General features: G+C 34.1%; 5 protein-coding genes across 10 annotated transcripts in view; 3 read left to right on the forward strand and 2 right to left on the reverse strand.

The window, feature by feature from the left end:
• Positions 1-3,866: 3,866 nt before the first annotated feature.
• Positions 3,867-5,878, forward strand: LOC105140278 (keratin-associated protein 5-5-like). Of its 2 annotated transcripts, XM_011047053.1 has the most exons (3): positions 3,867-4,024; positions 4,187-4,342; positions 5,668-5,878. In XM_011047053.1, exons 1-2 carry the CDS (start codon positions 3,942-3,944, stop codon positions 4,323-4,325), a joined length of 222 nt encoding a protein of 73 aa, XP_011045355.1. In that variant the 5' UTR covers positions 3,867-3,941; the 3' UTR covers positions 4,326-4,342; positions 5,668-5,878. The 2 variants fall into 2 exon arrangements, with proteins under 2 accessions (XP_011045355.1, XP_011045354.1); XM_011047052.1 differs by lacking the exon at positions 5,668-5,878 and having other exon boundaries at positions 4,187-4,400.
• On the forward strand, positions 4,875-5,878 carry LOC105140277 (uncharacterized). The gene is made up of 3 exons (XM_011047051.1): positions 4,875-5,290; positions 5,471-5,546; positions 5,744-5,878. Exons 1-2 carry the CDS (start codon positions 5,208-5,210, stop codon positions 5,544-5,546), a joined length of 159 nt encoding a protein of 52 aa, XP_011045353.1. The 5' UTR covers positions 4,875-5,207; the 3' UTR covers positions 5,744-5,878.
• Positions 5,879-6,363: 485 nt separating this feature from the next.
• LOC105140280 (P-loop containing nucleoside triphosphate hydrolases superfamily protein) lies at positions 6,364-8,959 on the reverse strand (the record flags this gene model as incomplete). The annotated part of the gene is given in 12 exon segments (XM_011047056.1): positions 6,364-6,713; positions 6,812-6,862; positions 6,954-7,070; positions 7,183-7,257; positions 7,565-7,633; positions 7,714-7,745; positions 7,821-7,899; positions 8,032-8,073; positions 8,154-8,191; positions 8,194-8,201; positions 8,294-8,373; positions 8,564-8,959. Coding segments are annotated over 12 exon segments (1,131 nt in total), but the record flags the coding sequence as incomplete, so codon positions are not given.
• A 592-nt stretch (positions 8,960-9,551) lies between these two features.
• Positions 9,552-10,438, forward strand: LOC105140279 (pentatricopeptide repeat-containing protein At2g15690-like). Of its 2 annotated transcripts, none has more exons than XM_011047055.1 (2): positions 9,552-9,973; positions 10,194-10,438. In XM_011047055.1, exons 1-2 carry the CDS (start codon positions 9,670-9,672, stop codon positions 10,205-10,207), a joined length of 318 nt encoding a protein of 105 aa, XP_011045357.1. In that variant the 5' UTR covers positions 9,552-9,669; the 3' UTR covers positions 10,208-10,438. The 2 variants fall into 2 exon arrangements, with proteins under 2 accessions (XP_011045357.1, XP_011045356.1); XM_011047054.1 differs by having other exon boundaries at positions 9,552-9,938.
• A 2,284-nt stretch (positions 10,439-12,722) lies between these two features.
• The window catches only part of LOC105140281 (cyclin-A2-4-like), an 8,488-nt gene continuing 2,670 nt past the window's right edge, over positions 12,723-18,540 (reverse strand). For all 4 annotated transcript variants that reach the window (XM_011047060.1, XM_011047061.1, XM_011047062.1 and 1 more), the window contains 9 exons: positions 17,323-17,456; positions 16,963-17,055; positions 14,788-14,921; positions 14,491-14,566; positions 13,997-14,073; positions 13,860-13,893; positions 13,610-13,759; positions 13,389-13,523; positions 12,723-13,189 (listed from right to left, as the gene is read on the reverse strand). In XM_011047060.1, the coding sequence (XP_011045362.1) occupies positions 13,136-13,189; positions 13,389-13,523; positions 13,610-13,759; positions 13,860-13,893; positions 13,997-14,073; positions 14,491-14,566; positions 14,788-14,921; positions 16,963-17,055; positions 17,323-17,456 (887 nt within the window). In that variant the 3' untranslated portion in view covers positions 12,723-13,135. The remainder of the gene's footprint in view (positions 13,190-13,388; positions 13,524-13,609; positions 13,760-13,859; positions 13,894-13,996; positions 14,074-14,490; positions 14,567-14,787; positions 14,922-16,962; positions 17,056-17,322; positions 17,457-18,540) is intronic.

Genomic DNA, 18,540 nt, shown 5'->3' on the forward strand with positions numbered 1-18,540 from the left:
CTCTTCTTCTTGATTCTTCTGTATTCTCCCTTATCTCTCATTTCCTGTTCCTCTCATTCTCTCTTGGTTCATTCCCTCTTGTTCTCTCGGTCTCGGTCTGTTTCCTCTTCCTCTCGGTTTTTTTTTTATTTTCATTCAGTCTCTCCTATGTATTTATAGGAAAACAAGGGGGAGAGAGGCAGGGGGGGGGCATTGTGCCACTGCCCCTCCACCGTCCGTCTAACACGTGGAAAGTGGTCAGCGTCTTTTTGATGTATTGTGCAACTGCCCCTCCACCGTCCGTCTAACACGTGGAAAGTGGTCAGCGTCTTTTTGATGTTGATGGCGGTGACAAAGAAAAGAACAAAAATCTTCTTCTTCCCCTTCTTCGTGCTTCCACGAGAAGAAGAAGATATATAGTGCCTTCAAAATGGCACCGTTTCGAGCCTTTTTTTTTTAAACAGTGCATGAAACAATGTCGTTTTAGTCAAAACACCCTGTTTCATTTAAATGAAAAGGCGGCAAAAACATGTCAATTTTCACATTGATCCTCAATTTGTAATTTGTTTAATCAAGTCTTAAATTGCAATTTTAATTTAAAAATCAATGCAATTGCATCCCTACCAAAAATCCAACAGCAGCCTTAAAGTTGGCTGCCTTTTTCACTTTGATCCTTAGTCTTGAATTTATGCAATTTGACCCTCACTTGATTAATAAACTTCTAATCTCTTCAATTGAATCCCTGATTTGGTTTTAATTACAACCCCTTTATTTATATGTCTTTTTCATTTTAGTATTTAGTTTCGGATTTCTTCAATTAATCCCTAATTGGCAATCAAATGTCAATATTTATGCAATTAAGTTTCTGATTTGACCAAATTAACTTCTAAAAATTATAATTTGACCCCAGAACTTTAATTTCTTCCAATTAAAGCCCAAATTAAATCCAAAATCAATTTTTCTTGCAATCAAACTCTCTATAAATTCAATTAAACCTTCAATAAAAGTTAATTGAGTCCATAAACATCTGATTTTGGACTTTTCTTACTCAAAATTGATTTTTTTTATCAACATGGCTCTCATCAATCAATAAAATATTGTCAAATTTTAATTTTTGTATTTTTGAACCTCCTCAACCAATTTTTGAATATTTTTAGAGCATTTTGGCATCCTTTTTTCACTGTTTTTTTATTTTTTTTATTTTTTTATTTTTCATGCAGGGGGCCAAAAATAGGTTATGATAAAAATTATGAATGAAGAAAAATGAAGGTTAGAGGATGAAGAATAACTTTTCCCTTCAATTTTAGATTGGTCATAAGTTTTCTCTTTATTTTACACTTTGGTCCTTTATTGTTGAATTTTTATTTCCCTAATAAATCTTGATAAATTGGTCATAAAATTTGGCATCTAAAGTTAAAATTAAAAAAACAATTGAAGGCTGAAGAAATGATATCATTCACTACTATAGTGAATTTCCTATGTGTTTTAGTTTTTGTTACTAGTTACTTCTCACACTATGCTCAAGTTGGACTAAAAAAAAAAAATTTTAAAAAATAATTGGTAAAAATATAGTTTGATTTTTTTAAAAAATTAAGATTGTATTTTAAAAAAAAAACACATTGAAAACTTAGTATTGGATTGACTTGAATCAACTTGAGTTAAGTCACCAAATATATAATATGGATTATGAACCTCAATGCTCAATAACAACTTTTTTATTTAATTCTATGATGAAAAATGAAGAACAATTCAATATAATATTTTAAAAAAACAACAAATAAATTTATAATAAAAAACAACAAGTAAATTTATTTCAATCCTTTATTGGTATGATCAAATAATGAAAATAAAATATTTTAACAATTTATTTATTTATTTTTTATTTTATTTTGGAATGTAAACAAAGGAAGCCTTAAAGTGAGAGAAAGAATAGCATTAATAAATACGCAGACGCGGCTCGGTCTTGAGGTCAACTCAAAGACAGAATTGAAAGACTACAAACATGCAAAGCGTCTTCTCCTGCTCCCTAAGATATATGATATCACTATCAAGATCCAAAAGGACTTTGAATTGGAGGAATCTTTGGATTCATGTGCTGCTGATAACCACGAAATGAATGCAGTTTCATAGGTTAAGCTCTACAAGACTACAAACAAGGCATAGTTTCACACTATACACTTAGAAAATGCCTGGTCAGTGATCACCCTCATTTCATTATCATGTTGTTTAGAAAGGATTTTTAAAGAAAGGCAATCGTGCACGCGTCTGCCAAGGTTTGGGTTTTTTAGCTACGAGGATAATCTTATTAAATAATGAATTTAATTTTTTTAAAAGAAACCTAATATAAATTAAATTCAAATTAAATTAGATTAATCTGATCTAAGTTATGAAATCAGATTATTTCATAAAAACAAATAAAAAAAATTAACAGAAAGCTAATATTGAAAAATAAATTACAAAAAACAAAAATAAGTCAGGGAAGGGCACCTAGACCTTAAGAAATCCCGGGCATATGGCCCTGGGGTGGGCACAGAGTCCTTGAAAGTATTTAGGTTTTTTTTTTTTTTAAGTCCTTGAAAGTATTTAGGTTTTTTTTTAAAAAAATTTTTAAAGGATAGATAACATATCACTGGCTTCTATTTTATTTTTATTTTTTTAAATAATTGCCGTGTGGCCTACAAGTGCCCAACCAAGAATTTGTTTCTTGGTCTCCATTATGGTAGTTGAAGAATTGAGGGGTGAGGTTTTTGGGGTTGAAAATTTAGTTTTTAATTTATTTTTATCTAAAAATATATAATTAAATATCATAAAAACCTCTAGAAATCACCTATTAACTTAAAAAAAAAAAAAACTTAATATAACTCGAAAACAAAAATCAATCAATTAAAAAAAAATTAAGGGATTCACAAAAGTAAAATAGAACTCAATTTAAATAGAAGTTGAAAAAAAAAAATAGTCAGGCATGCATGCCTAATCCTTGAAGAGTCCTATGCTCATGAGCCTGGGAAGGCTTACAGTCTTCGACGATATTTTTTTTCTCTCTCTTTTAAGCATGTCATTTGCTTTGTTTTTTCAAAAAATAAAAAATAAAAAATAAAAAAGAAGAAATAATTGACACATAGCCTACTAATACTATCCAGCCCAAAATCTGGCCTCTACTTTGGTGGAGGGAGGTTTGGGTTGAAAGTTTATTTTTTTAATTTATTTTTACTAAAAAAAACATGTAATAAATACTAAAAAAACAAAAAAAAATTTTAAAAATCAAAATAGAACTTGATCTTTTTTTTTTCAAGTATAGTTATAGAAAAAAAGCTGTTATCATTAAATTCTCCTCATTAAATAGAATATATTAACGCTAAAAATAATAAGTTTTATCACTGAAAAATGTAAAAACCGATGATTTTTTTTCGTAGTCTTTTTCAGATAATTTTTTTACTCTTCTCTCTAATGTTAAAAAAATGAATTTTCAAACCAATGTTGGAATTTTAGAAAATATAGGGACTCTAGAGGAAGAAAAAGAAAAGTATGAAAGGGAAGAACTCCCCCGCTGAATTTTAGATTGGCCATGGTTTTTTGTTTTTTAACATTTTGATCTCCTTGTTTTGAATTTTGTTCATTCTTAAACAAATTAATTATCAAATGGGATATAAAAAACTGCAATTAAAACAAATAAAAAGTCAAGGACTGAAAAAAAAAAAAGTTTCTCAGATTGAGGGGGAATTAATCAGTAACTGACAACCATTGGCATATCAACATTGATCCTACGGGATAGAACATCAAACATTATCATGTGGAAGACGGCTCTTCTAAGAAGATGGACTGATATAGCTGGATTTTTTTTAGATTATTATTAGAAAAATATTCAAGAGGGGCCGTCCAAATTCGCAGTCCCTTCCAAATTCGCAGAATTGTGTGTTCTTCTTCATCCAATCATCAGCACATAAGAGATCAGCACTGCAGAAATGGATGCACCTTCACAGCAAGAGATGTCATACTATGATCACGTTAAGAGACGCCACGAGGACAAAGGCTGCCTCTATGCCTTGTCAGTATATCCATCTTCTTTTGTTTTCTTTCTAGCACCTTTTTTTTCCTTTCGTTTTCTTGACTGGTTCATATCCAGTGTACTGTTTGATTGGTTTTTTTGTCAGTATATCTTTACTTATTCATGGATTTTGATGATGATGCTGTTGTGCTTGTGATACAGCTTCTTCGCTCTATGTTGCTGCAGTGAAACTTGTGAGTGCTGTTGCCGCAGTGAAACTTGTGAGTTCTGTTGCCTCAGTGGAACTTGTGAGTGCTGTATGCAGCTGTGTGCAGTGTTGCTGCTGTGCTTAGGTCACTAGTCCAAGGAATGGAAGTAGTATGAACTTTTCCCCTGAATTTTAGATTGGCCATGGTTTTTTTTTTTTTTACATTTTGATCTCCTTGTTTTGAATTTTGTTCATTCTTAAACAAATTACTTATCAAATTAGATATAGAAAACTGCAATTAAAAAATAAAATGTCAAGGACTGAAAAAACAAAAAAAGCTTTAGCTTTTGTTATAATAACTATAACTATAATTTGCCATTTTAATTCCTTGTTAAGCAAATAGGGCAAGAATGAATGAAGAACCTCTCTCCAATTCATGTGAAATGGAGAGCAAGTGGTGCCTCTTCACCAAACGAGTTGAAGCTCATTCTCATCCTAGTAAATCTTATATTTCTCATGTTGATGATCCTCTGCAAAATTTAACTTCGAAATGCCTTGATTAGCCACTAATCTATCAAGCAGGCTACTAAGCTTCTTCTTTTTTTTAATAATAAATTGGAAAACATTTTTCCCTCTCTAAATGCTAATTTCTTATCCGTTAATTGGTATTCTAAAGTGATGCTCAACATTAAAAAGTCGGGGAATTAATCAGTGCCTGACAAGCGTTGGCATATTAACGTTGACATATAACTGCCTGCGGGCTAGAACATTAAACATTATCATGTGGAAGAAGGCTCTAAGAAGATGGACTTCATTTCTCATATATAGCTGGATTTTTTTGAGATTATTATTAGAAAAATATTGAAGAGGGCCCGTCCTAGCTACTCTCCAACAACCACCATAATAAGGCGGATAGGCAAGTCACAGACCCTCTATGTTATTGCCTATATGTATTTTGGAGTCCCTTCCAAATTCGCAGAATTGTGTGTTCTTCTTCATCCAATCATCAGCACATAAGAGATCAGCACTGCAGAAATGGATGCACCTTCACAGCAAGAGATGTCATACTATGATCACGTTAAGAGACGCCACGAGGACAAAGGCTGCCTCTATGCCTTGTCAGTATATCCATCTTCTTTTGTTTTCTTTCTAGCACCTTTTTTTTTCTTTTGTTCTCTTGACTAGTTCATAACCAGTGTACTGTTTGAATGGTTTTTTTGTCAGTATATCTTTACTTATTCATGGATTTTGATGATGATGATGATGATGATGATGATGCTGTTGTACTTGTGATTCAGCTTGTTCGCTTTATGTTGCTGCTGTTGCTGCAGTGAAACTTGTGAGTGCTGTGTGCAGTGTTGCTGCTGTGCTTAGATAACCAATCCAAGAAATGGAAGTAGTGCTTCCAACCAGGAAGAAAAGGAAAGTATGAAGATGAAAGTAATTCCATATTTTCCATATTCCGTAACTTTCCAATTGTGTGAAGTTTCATCAGCTTGTTCGATCTATGTTGCTGCTGTTGCTGCAGTGAAACTTGTAAGTGCTGTGTGCAGTGTTGCTGCTGTGCTTAGATCACTAGTCCAGGAAATGGAAGTAGTATGAAGATGAAAGTAATTCCATAATTTCCATGTTCCTTAATTTTCCAATTGTGTGAAGTCTCATCAGCATGTAAAAAGTTGGTTCTTTTTCATGTTATTTCTTTGAAACATTAGCTTCGTGATCCATATGAGCTGTGTTCGATCACCAGTTAGGTCTGTTCGTTGATTGAAGTATGTGTCTTAGGGGATAAACTGCGGATTTTTTTTATATATAATTTCTTAAAACAGAACGGAAATGGTGATCAAAATTCGTTCCAAAAGAAAATCTACCTCTTGAAATTGGGGGAGGAGCAGTGCCAACCTGCCATTTGTTTGTTTGAAGTGAGATTACCACATGTTCCATACAGATGAAAGTTTTCACCAGGAGAAATAAAGATGTTACAACGACTGTTCACGCTTTCCCCATTGCACTTGGTGAACACGGAAAAGCTTCATTTGTTGACCTACCAGAAACATGATGACTAGGCAAATTCATGGAAAAAAAAGTGATTTCTTGCTGCCTTGAGCAAAGTAGGAATTCTTGGTGGGAACCGCGTGCCATCCGTGGCATATTCTGCCAATTCCGTAGACAACATGATCTCAAGTCCAGTCAATAACACGGGGCTTAACAAGATTTTCCATTCATTTGAGAAACCATGTTATGTTACATTGTACAATTAGATTACATTTATGCATTTACTTAGGAATGTTCCCCTTAATGATGCAGACAAGAACAGGCGCCCATGCAAAAAATTGCATTACACCACTTGAAGAAATCAAAAAAGGCCATTCAGATCAATCTTCGCTCTGAAATAGTCATCTAATTACCTAGGATAGGATTTCTATCTTCATCAATTTCGATGAGGAGGAGATTCTCTTGATGTGAACCACTGGGTCCTTCAGCATAAAGGGTGGGAAGGTAAGCCTTGTACGCCGGTCGGTAACGAGAAACGAAATCTTTGACCTGCACATGAACACCATAAGAAGCTTCAGCATAGAACACAGGCTTCGCTTTAAAATCTGTCAAAATAGTTTATTATGTTAATGGAAATGAAAGCATACCTCTTCATCAGTCATCCTGGGGTTGCCTGCCTCCCTCATGGCAATCTTTGCCTGCAAAACCCCATGACATTGGTCAAAGATGCAGCTTATGAGATGAGTTCTTCGATGGCAGCGTGTAATCATGTTAAATTTAACAATCAACCTGCAAGCACCTTTGGTAGACACAACTAGGGTCCTGAATCTTGATGACTACCCATGCCTCAACGAACTTGTCCCATGCATCATAATAAGCTTCAAGATTCTTATTTACGATCTCTATTTGTCTCAAAAAAAAAAAAAGGTAAGCTTAAGCTACAATTAATGGTCAAATACCATAAGAAAAAAATGACCTCTATGAAGAGTATCCTGAGGTACGCGTAAATAAAATTAACCTGAGGATCAACTGCTTGGACGACTTCCACTGGAAGTGGTTTAAAACCAAGCATCCAACCTTCAAATAGAGCCACCTACAGAATTATCCAAAGCACGTGAGAAAAGGATCATTTACAGATTTCCTGTCTTCAAAATAGAAATAAATAACGAACTAACCACTCTGGGTTCTGTCCCACCCCCACACCAAAATGCAATCTTACTTCTTAACCCAATTGCTGGTATTAAATTGGATTCAAAGCTATTGTAATGATGAATATATTAACCACCAATTTGACATAGTCAGGGTGCTGTATGCTCTATGTTTTCTTTTTTGAGCCAGTGAACATTCATGCCAACTCAAAAGCAGCTATTTTGCCAGCAATAAATTCAAGATTTTCTTACTGTTAATGGTGCTTCAACCTCTGGCCATGTTAAAGGATCAGCTCTGTCACCTCTTCCACTGTATGCAGACTACAAAGAAGAACAACCTATCATTAACAACTGTAGGCTCAATTAATCGAGAACAGCGCAAAACTAACACTGCAGTATACTTTATCTTATTGAGGCAGCCTCATCTTCATACCTGAACACTTAATATGGGTACCAAATCAAAATAAGAAAGCAAAGTGCAAAAAAGATAACTGAAGCAAACTCTTACCTGCTTTCTTCAGTTTGCTTAAAGCAGACAGTGTTTCAATTGAGAATGGAAGATCATGACTCCCAGTGTTTCCTCGAAACTGGAAATAATAAAAGATAAAAGGAAAAGATAAAACAAGACAGAAACCAAATTGTCTGGTTTTCTGATGATTAAAAACATCTCATTAACTTCTTTTATTTGACAATTGTTTAAAAAACATGTTGATTGCTACCTCTAGAAGCGCATTTCCTGGATTGGCTTCTTTTAGATTGGCCTGGAATTCATGAAAATTTGCGTCAGCAACTAAAACATGAAGATAAAGCAAGCAAATGCAAGGAAGTCCCTAAAATTTACATGACCCTCTGCCGTTAAAAAAAAATCATCTATGGATTTGCGGACTTCCTGATAGGGGAAGACAACAACTTTATTGAGAACTAAGTGACAACTGAGAAATAATTTACAGCTATTACACATACTTGTATGATAGCATGTACCTGCCAGTCGTCGGGAAGATATAACTAAGAGCAAAGACAAGTGTGGTCTTTCCACAACCTTGTGGAGCACTAAAACCAATCTACACCAAACCAGATGTCAGCATCATGAGATGAAAAGAACTGCACAGCAACTACCATTCTTTGCAGCATGACTACATGGCTTAATAAATACCCTGCGGCCCTTTTTTCTGAAATATGCTAACGGGATGAGAGCTAGTGTAGGCACTTGCATCAGAATTGAAAACAGTTACAAGGAAATTACATGCGTAACACTAAAGGAGGTATATCTTCCGAGTCTTTGAACTGGGACACGTGCTTAGAAATCTTATCTTCACACCATACAAAGACCGGTATATAATAGTGATAAAACCTTGCTTTCTGAGGAGCAGTAAGGTACAATTCATTAAGCTGAAACAATCGGCACAAGCGCAAGCCATATGATAACCACTTGTTGATTGAGTCAGCAATCCTTTCCGAGGTCAAACCCAACTTGCTTATAAGAGGACCCGAGCAAATAAATTCGTAAAGGTCCTCCACGGAAGAGACCGGTGCAGGTGTTGAGGGAAACACCAAAGACAATGGACCCCTGCATCCTTCTATTGCTGGAAGTTGAGTTCTGATGCATGGAACTGTCTTGAATCCAGGAATATCCACTGCCTGCACACAGCATTAGAAAGATCATCGCATTTTATGATATTCTTCATGCAAAACGTCAACAAAGAAAGAAAACCCTCCTCAGGTTAGACCTAATGTTCGGGGGAATTATGGGCAACCCGGAAGCCCAGATCGATGGGACAACCGAATCAGGGATACCCACAACAGAGAAACACTGATCAGTGGGGCCCACGTGTGGGCCCGGACAATCGACGACAGGATATGAATGTTAATGCTCATGCTAATGTTCCAGCTCCGCCTCCGCCTCTTTCAGTTTATGACTTGGCGCTTTTGTGTCAAGAGGGTGAGGTTAACCAAGCTATAGAGTTGATGGATAATGGGTTTAAGGCCGATGCTGATTGTGTTTATATTTTGTTTGAGATGTTCACGAAACGTGAGCATGCCAAGAAGGTTCATGATTATTTTTCGCAGCTGACCTTCAGAGGTGATGTTAAGTTGAACAATAACGCGATTAAGATGTATGGGAAATGTGGGAGTGTGACGGATGCAAGGAGAGTTTTTGCTCATATGTCCTGCAGGAATATGGATTCGTGGCAATTGATGATAAATGGGTTTGCAAATAATGACCTGGGAGATGAGGGGTTGCAGCTGTTTGAGCAGATGAAGAAGTTGGGGTTGGAACCCACTGGGGAAACATTTTTTGCTGCTTTGTCTGCTTGTGCAAGTGCATAGGCAGTGAAGGATTTTTATATTTTGAGGACATGAGCAAGGAGTTTGGGATTAGTCCAACTCTTGAGCATTATTTGGGAGTTATAGATGTTCTTGGAAAGTCCGCATATATTAACGAGACTGAGGAGTATATTGAGAATCTTCCATTTGAACCCACAGTGGAAATTTGGGAGGCCTTAAGGAAATATGCTCAAAATCATGGAGACATTGATCTTGAAGACGAGGCTGAAGAATTGATCGTTTCCCTTGATCCATCAAAGGCTGTTGCTAATAAAATCCCAACTCCGCTAATTAAACTATGGTATCGAGAATTCCCTTCAAGTGCAAAGAACAGAGGCCAGTGCTCTCCTTTGGCAGGTTGGTTGTACATTAGTAGTTGTTTTACTCTCCTTTATTCAAAGCAATTTTATTTTTTATTGAGCAGAATAAATCATCTGAAAGAAAGTGGAACATTTAGGAGAACTATGGATTAACTTCTTTGCAGTCTATTCCTTTTAAAACAGATTGCAGCACTTTTGCGGTGAGTCAACTTAATGCTCCTCTATGGTTTATGCAGGTGTCGATGCTTGATGGTTAGTTTTCAATTGGAAAATTTGCATGGTGTTTTTGGTGGTTTCAAATCCTGTTTCCATGCCTTCCCTGCTTGAAGGTAGTCACAAATCGGAAAAATCTCTCTGGTAAACAGGTAACTTTTCTCGAGAATTGATGGGAACTTGTTATATAAATGTGGTGGGAAGGGAATGTAAGGACCAAGGAGGATTATTTGAAGGTTTTCTCTGCTTTGATGTAATTAGCTTACAGTCTTTTTCTTCAACATTGATGTTTATTTTTGGATCTGCGATGATTTTTTTTGGTGTGCGTGATTTATGATTTCTTTTTTATTGATATGAAACAAGTCTTGACTGTCGATGAAAGCAGTGTTCGATAAAGAAGAATAATCCATTATTTTTGGCCTTCCTATCTGAACAGATCTTATTTCGAGCTTCATATTACATTCACTTGAAGACTTAAATGAAGTGTTCATTATTTTATTTTTTTCTCCTCTGGGATTTGCTTTTATGCATTCATGAAGCTGTGAGAGTAGTTTATTTACCAAAAACAAACAGAGTTTTGCCTTTCATTACAGGCCAAAATGAGTGGTGTTTTTTCGGTCTGAGCTAAGCCAGTAGAGAAAGGCACCTTTGGTCCGTGTTTTGTTGCCTGTCTGTATTTTTATGTAAAAAAAAATGTCTAGATGATGTAGCATGTAAGAAAAATAAGAAAACAAATAATTCAGATTATAGCCTTGATTGTGTTTTAATAAGTTGATTTGACAAGAATTTTTTTTTGTTTTTGATAAAGATAGTAAACGAACATTTTTTTTTCTTAAAATAAACATGATTACTTGAAAAAACAAAAAAGTCTTTGAATGTATGCAACTAAATAAAAAAAGAAAACAAAGGTCGAATTAATTTAAACTAGATATATACCTTAACTTGGATAATAAGGCAAATCAATGCAACTAAATAAAAAAAGAAAACAAAGATGGAATTAATTTAAACTAGTGTAATAGATATATAACTTGGATAATAAGGCAAATTAATCTAGATAAATCTATAAAATTTACGATCTAGGTCATAATATTGAGATAATTTGATAAATTATAATATTGAGATAATTTGATAAAAAAAATTTAAAAAAAAACAACAAGGTTAATTTAAAAACAAAAAACAAAAACTAATGTCAAACAATAAATTCAAAAAAGAAAATAAGCCAAAAAAATTGTTGACCTCTATTACCTACTATCTAAATTATTAAACTAAAATTATTATACATAAAGTTAATTTTTAACAAATTAAATATGAAAAAAAAATTGAGAAAAAAAATCAATTGCATAAAATGATCTATAAAAATAGCAATTAAAAGAATAATGATGAAAATCAAAATAAAAAATAAATTAGAGTGCAAAAAAAACAATATTTATTGAAGAATTAAATTAAAAAGAAAAATAAATCTAAAAATAAAAATAAATTAAAAAAATAAAAATCAAATTAGAAAACAAAAACAGCAACAAAGAAAATCAACTTGTATTTTTCAAGGTATGAGAAAGAAAAAAAAACATTAATTAATGATAAATCGTGTTATCATTACTGATATACGTCACACCAGGAGGTAAAAGACATAGTGAAGCATCTACCAATATAGCAAAAAGGCATTTTATGCCACTAGAAGATGCTACTATATATGTCAATAACTTTTTAAAATTAAATAATATTTAATTAATGTTAAAAAACAAGAACACCCTTGATTAGCTCTAATAATTACAAAAAAAAATAACCAAAAACCCATGAACTAAGATTTAAAGTTTTTGAATCCAAGGTAAACTAGTCAATTTATCTTTATTAGTTTTATAATGTTTTATTTTAGGGTAATTAGATAATTTTACAATCCTCTTTAATAATTAATACACATTGTAAAAATATAAAAATATGCTTGCAACAAAAGCAAGTGGTATTTTTTTTTTTAAAAAAAAGGATAATTATTATTTTATTATTGTAATGATTAACCAACAAATATTTAAAAATACAAGCCAACTCATGTTTTTAAAAATTTTAAATTTTAGTTTTTTTGCTAAAAATTAAGTTTTTTATATTTTGTATCTTTATGATAATTTTAAAAATAATTTTTAAAAAATAAAAAAATATTATTTTAATATATTTTAATATTATAAACACTTTAAAAAATAACCGGTCATATTTTCAACGGATCCTTAGCGCATGATATTTTTGCCTTCAGGGGTTTTTCTTTTCCTTTTTGTGGGGTCGGCTAAGTAACCAACACTTTGTACGAACCAGGAAAGACATTGAGAAGAAAGAGGTATCAGGAGTAACAAATCCATAGAAAATTTTCAACAGGCAATTGGAATCCCTAATACCATAAGCAAAGCCAGCCTTGTTAGCATTTTCTGATTCAAAGTAGAAGACGTCTGATAATAAAACAACCACAGACAGATATCAAAATAAGCTCTCCCATCCAGTAACTAACAACAGACAACAAAAGCATCCTAAGGAAATCATGCTAACAAGCTACTCCTTGAAAGAAATAATTAACTTAACTGGGGCAAAGGCTGCCGAAGTTACACTTCACCAGTTTTGCATCATGTCTTCCACTATTTACAGTCTAACAAATAAATTCTCTGTTGATAAGAGAAGCAAGAGAAAGAAATATCGATGGTTTTACTGAAATCCATGGTAGCTTGACAGCCCTCATTTTAGACTAGATATATCCTTAAAATTACCCGAGTTGGAAACACCAAAACCTGATATAGATCATCAAAATCTATACACAACTTTAGGGGACAGAAAAAAGGATCAGAATGTATATATTGAGTAAAAAGGTTTCAGATTATATATCATATACAATCTCATGAAGGATATAATAAAAGCCAGGAGGAACTTCTTTTGAGATGTGTGTATGTTAGCAACCACTTTCAAAAACGTGGAACCAGTCTGTTTATCTTCAGAATAGCGTTTCAAGCAGTTTCGGAGAAGACAAAGCAGACACAGATTTGAACTGCCATGAGAACAAGTCGATTAGCAATTGGAATGAGATCAAACCACAATGCAAGTGCATTTACCACGGAGCCTGATATCTTGTAAATTTTGTAACACAAAGGAAAACACTTGAAGCTGACACAGAAGATGCAGAAAATAAATAGAAAGGTAAAATAAAAAGCAATCTAGGTCCCTTGAACAGTACTCTTAGTTTATACCTTCGGTTGCCTATACTTCATGCGTATGGCATTCAGAGGACACCCACTGGTGTTCAGTTGTAAATCTTGCATTGCAAGAACTGTAGTTTTAAGATCTGACGCCTTGTAAGACGTGTACTTTTCTAGGGTAGGACTCTGTCAAATACACAAACAAAGTCAGGCTCCAGCTGCTTAATCTAAAACAATATCGAAACACAGATAATAGGAAGGAGAATGCAGACCCATGGATGGCTTGTCTGATCCAGAGTCCACCTGGCAAGAAATACAGATGATGCGGCAATGACAGAAGGAAGAAAATTCAATAAACTGTAGTCAACTAATGTCAGTTCTGCAAGGTAATCAGCCAGGTACTCTAGTTCATAGCTAGGGCTCTGCAAATATGCAATTACATATGTAAATGTCACTTTTTAATTAACAGAGGCTAGTATCTTCTGAAACAAACTTGGATATGAGCTAAACCAACCACATTACCTTGTATGATGCCTGTGCTGCACGTAAAAATCTCCTGAAAACAAAGAAATTTGCAGAAGCAACTGCATTATTGATACTGAAATGATTTCTTGTAACAATCATAAATAAAAAGGTGAAAATTCGATAAGCTTAAGCACCTCAGAAACGTTTTTGCAGTGGGAGCAAATATTTGAAAGCCAAAAAAATTTAACACTTGAGTCTCCATCCTTAGCACCTGCTCCAGACTTTGGTCAGGACCAACACCAAAAATATTCCAACAGGGAGGCAAAATACAAAAAAGCAAGAAAGAAAGAAAGAAAGAAAGACAGAAACTGTCAACTCGTATTATACAAGGGTTTTGTATTACTGTTTCATCATTTTTTAATCCAATCTCAAATTTCACATGTTGTTTAGTCATTTTTCTTCCAGCCCACCAAATCAACACACAAATGAAGGGGAAAATGACAGAAACAGGGTTATACGATTCTTCATCTCAATTTTTAAAAAGCTGGCAAAGGTACGCAAAATAAGAAAGGACTGACATGTGATAGATTTGAATAGATGGAAGACATAAAATAAAAGGAAGATGATATTCGCTTCACAGCGTCAGTAATTCATGCACTCATTTGGCAAACAAACAATGACGACATACCTCAAGGCTCGTGTATGTGTTGTCAGTGATGAAGCAAAATTCTTCCACTCGCGGCGAACAAATCTCTTCATATTTGCTTCAGGACACAGTAATACATTAAACATCAAACTAAACAAACAATATCAGGTAATTTACGGCTCTGAATAATAAATTATTCTCACCTCTAAAATGGATATTTCAATTAGCTCCTAAACTAAGAAAGAATTTTTTTTTTTTGCTATGTTGCACCCAGCCTTTCGTTAAAATTTCATGTTACCGTTATGTGCACTGAACACTGCAAAAGATATGAGAACTTACGAAGCTATTAGCATGCAAGTGATACCAAGTAGTTGAAGTCTCTGTCTTTCAATGTAATTTTGAGAGAGAAACCTATCTATGAGATATACTGTGAGGTAAAGCGTGTCTGGCACTAACTTATATTCCTCAGACACCTGGAAGCAAGTTCAAACAGATCTGTGAATTATTTGTGTAGAATTCATATTTCATATATAAACTATATGAGTTTAATACTGCAATAATAGGCTTATAAACTGTTACAGTCCATTGAGAAACTATAAAAGGTGAAAATTAAGATAAAAGAGTTTGTTTCCATAGAGTGCATTCAACACAGAAATGAACTATGAATGATAGTTACAGTTCAAATGAAACATAATTATAACGAATAAAAAACACAAAGCATACATGGGCCAGCATCAATATACTTTTCCACATGAACAGATATAATCTGCAACAACCTTTTCCCAAACATAGTGGATGCCTTACTATAACTTTTGCAATAATATTATTTCGTGGAGAGTTGTCAGTTTCATCTAATTGAAAGGAAAAGAAAAGCATGTTGCATACTACGTTACTAACAGCTGTTATAGAGTCAACAGTTACATTGATGCTATTTGGTTTCAAATCCCTGTAAGGGTAGTTCAAATTAATCTGAAGCTTTAATCGAATATAGTATTTCAATAACTTGTAAAAAAAAAATTATTTTTTTGTCACCATCTTCTTATGAGAACTATCTTTGTTTCTTTGACATTCAAGGCCAGACCTTGGATTTGCATCATGCCTCAGTGAAAATTGACTACTTGAGTTTAATTTAGCTTGAGTTTGAGGGATTTGGACATCAATATTGCACCTGTTGATGAATCTAAACACGCACACATGCAAGGACACAGACACTCATACCTACATATACATTGTGGATTTCCCTGCTCCATGCACAAGAGAAATCAGCGGAAATTCTGATACAAAACAGACACTCAAAAAATGGTTGCCTATCTAGGAACAATGCACGCAACTACACCCACATTCATATATATAATCCTGAAATGTCACATTGAGGATTTCCCTACTCCATGCACAAAGAGAAATAAGTGAAAATTCTGATACAAAACACTGACACTCGAAAAACTGGTTGCCTATACAAGAACTATGGTTAAAGGATCTAGAACACATCATGAAATATAAATTGAAAGGAAGACTTGGGAACTAAAACAAGAGCTGCTGCATCTAGAAAAAAGGAAAAAGAAAAAAAGACTTAAAGGGCTAGAAAAATACAAAATCAAACAAATATGAGAAACTGAACTAGAACATGAGTATGATAACAGATTTTATATATATATATGAGATGCAAGCAAGATGCCTCTGCTGGTTCCACTAGTGCAGTCTCTAGTCATAGCAATGACCTGGAATAGAAGTCCACCTATACCAAAGAGGAACAGGTTTATCTAAGAAGAGGGCTAGCCCACTTTGACTAGTGCAAGAATTAGGACAAAGTTAAAGATATGATGAATCATCATCGAGAATCACACAGCCCCGTCTTAGATTGAAAAGGCAAGGACTAGAATCACGAAATCACTGAATGAGAAGAATATTGCTTCTTCATTTTGAATTTTCAATCAATGAATGGAGAGCTCTCTGGATCATGAGATGTCACTTCATGCTTGGTACAAAGATAATTAGGGATTAAATTCAAGAAAAATATACGTCAGAACTTAAAAGGATTGGCTTTCTAATTATGAGAAGACCGTGTTTTCCTTCCCGGAAAAGTATGCCTTGGAAGATCCTTTACTCATTCTAATTAAACAAAAATTCTCTTTGTTATCTAAACCATTTAGTGAATGAGAATTAATCCATTGAATACGATGGATTAGAAAAACCATAAACAATAAGTTAGACAAAGTAAGACTTAAACTGCAAAAAAACAAAATTTGTACTAGATCTTGAGTAACTTTTGATTAAGCTAAACATTCATATAGATTGAAAGGATAAGCCATGTTATTTATCCTTAACGACGAACCTAAATTTTTTTAGCTGAAATAAATTATAGTAGTTTTTGTGAGAAAGATGTGCATATCTGCAAGCACGAATAGAAGTATAGTATCATTGATGGTATAACAAACAGACAAATTAAATTGCGAAGTCAAAGCAAACATCTGAGAGCATAACAAGAATAATCTCAGGCAACGAAATTACACTGACCTCAACAAGCCAATCAATTAAAATCCCTCTCATACTTTGAGTGATGTCTCGTTGCACTGTTTCCATAAAAGTCGGAAGAGACCTTCGGACAAGCTGCAGAAACGGAGTAATAAACAATAAGCTAACATCAGTATCTTACCAAGAGGGAAAAAAAGAGAGAGAGCTAGTGAATGTTTCCTCTTTCAAAGTCCCCACATATGGCATTAAAAACATGGAACATGCATGGATAAAAGCTTTAAAACCTTTTGTTGAAAAAAGATATGTGTTTGCATTCACAGAGAACGAAATTATGACAAAAAAAAGAGTAAAAAGAGAAGGGTAGATAAAGAATGGGAATTTTTTTGCACATAAAGTACAAACCTCAGCAACACGTAAATTGCTATAGATATCAGCAGCGTAGAGGCTGCAAAGTTGAGGATCCTTGTGATCGCTATCAATGTCTATAAATTCTTGATCATTTGATATCTTCTGATTCTCCAAAACATTACATTTCTCTGCCATGACCATTTGAGAGAAAAATATCAGTACCCGCTGCATGCATGCATACACCACAGAAGAAAATTTGGAGAACATTACTTTAAGGTAGTAGTTTATTCCCATAAGTTTGTGTGACTCGTGATATTCTATTTTAGCACCTTCTATTGTATAATACAAGCTAGGAAGTCTTACCCAGCAACCAGTGACCCAAAAAGGATTTGACCTCATAAATTCATTAGATGCATGTGGCTGAATAAGAGGGTTACTATTATGATAACTGTTTAGCTTTAAGAGGGTAACAATCAAATTCCTCGGTACCGTCTTTCTAAAGAAAAGCGTTGCATTTAAACTTTGCGGATCAGCTGTTCTAAGCATGACGGGCATGACACAGTGGTAGACAGTATGCAATAAAGTTGAAGGAATCAAAAGAGTTGAACAATGGTAATTGGCTTCAGCGTTTCTGCCAAAGTTCTTCTTCTTAGCAACATCTATTTTTAATAGATACCAAAATTAATTTTTTTATTTTGAGATCTTGAACTCCATGCAGCAGCTGCTGCTATAATGAACTTAAGCTTTTGAATCGTTGCTATAATTGCATGACATAGAACGCCTGATCAACAATTGATGGACTCCATTACATAAGCATACATTACTGTAACGGAGGAAACGACCAAACTTTGATTGCAAGGCTTCCTCTGTCAGACCCTAAGAATTTGTTCACATAACCACTTTGTCCTCTGGGCTCTCCATTTGACGAAAGCCAATGGACAATAGTGTACCAAGTAACAGCTTTTTTACCACTTTTCACTACTATAACGAATTGCACTTGTTCCATTTTTATACAACTCTGCCAGCTGCTTGGTCCTATGAGCTCTCAATTTGACAAAAACTCATGAATAATACTATAATTGTACCACATAACAGCCTTTTCAGTACTATAATTAACTTCATTGACTTCATAGTATCTCATTTATATAGAAGTAGGTTCAAAGAAATAAATAAGAACAATGTTACATAACTCGAAGACTTCATCAATGGATGTTGAAACAGGACACCGAATATACAAACCTCCATCCAAGATGCAAACCCCCCCCCCGCCGC

The sequence above is a fragment of the Populus euphratica genome, unplaced genomic scaffold (assembly GCF_000495115.2).
Source record: "Populus euphratica unplaced genomic scaffold, PopEup_1.0 scaffold238.1, whole genome shotgun sequence".
NCBI classification, from domain to species: Eukaryota; Viridiplantae; Streptophyta; class Magnoliopsida; order Malpighiales; family Salicaceae; genus Populus; species Populus euphratica.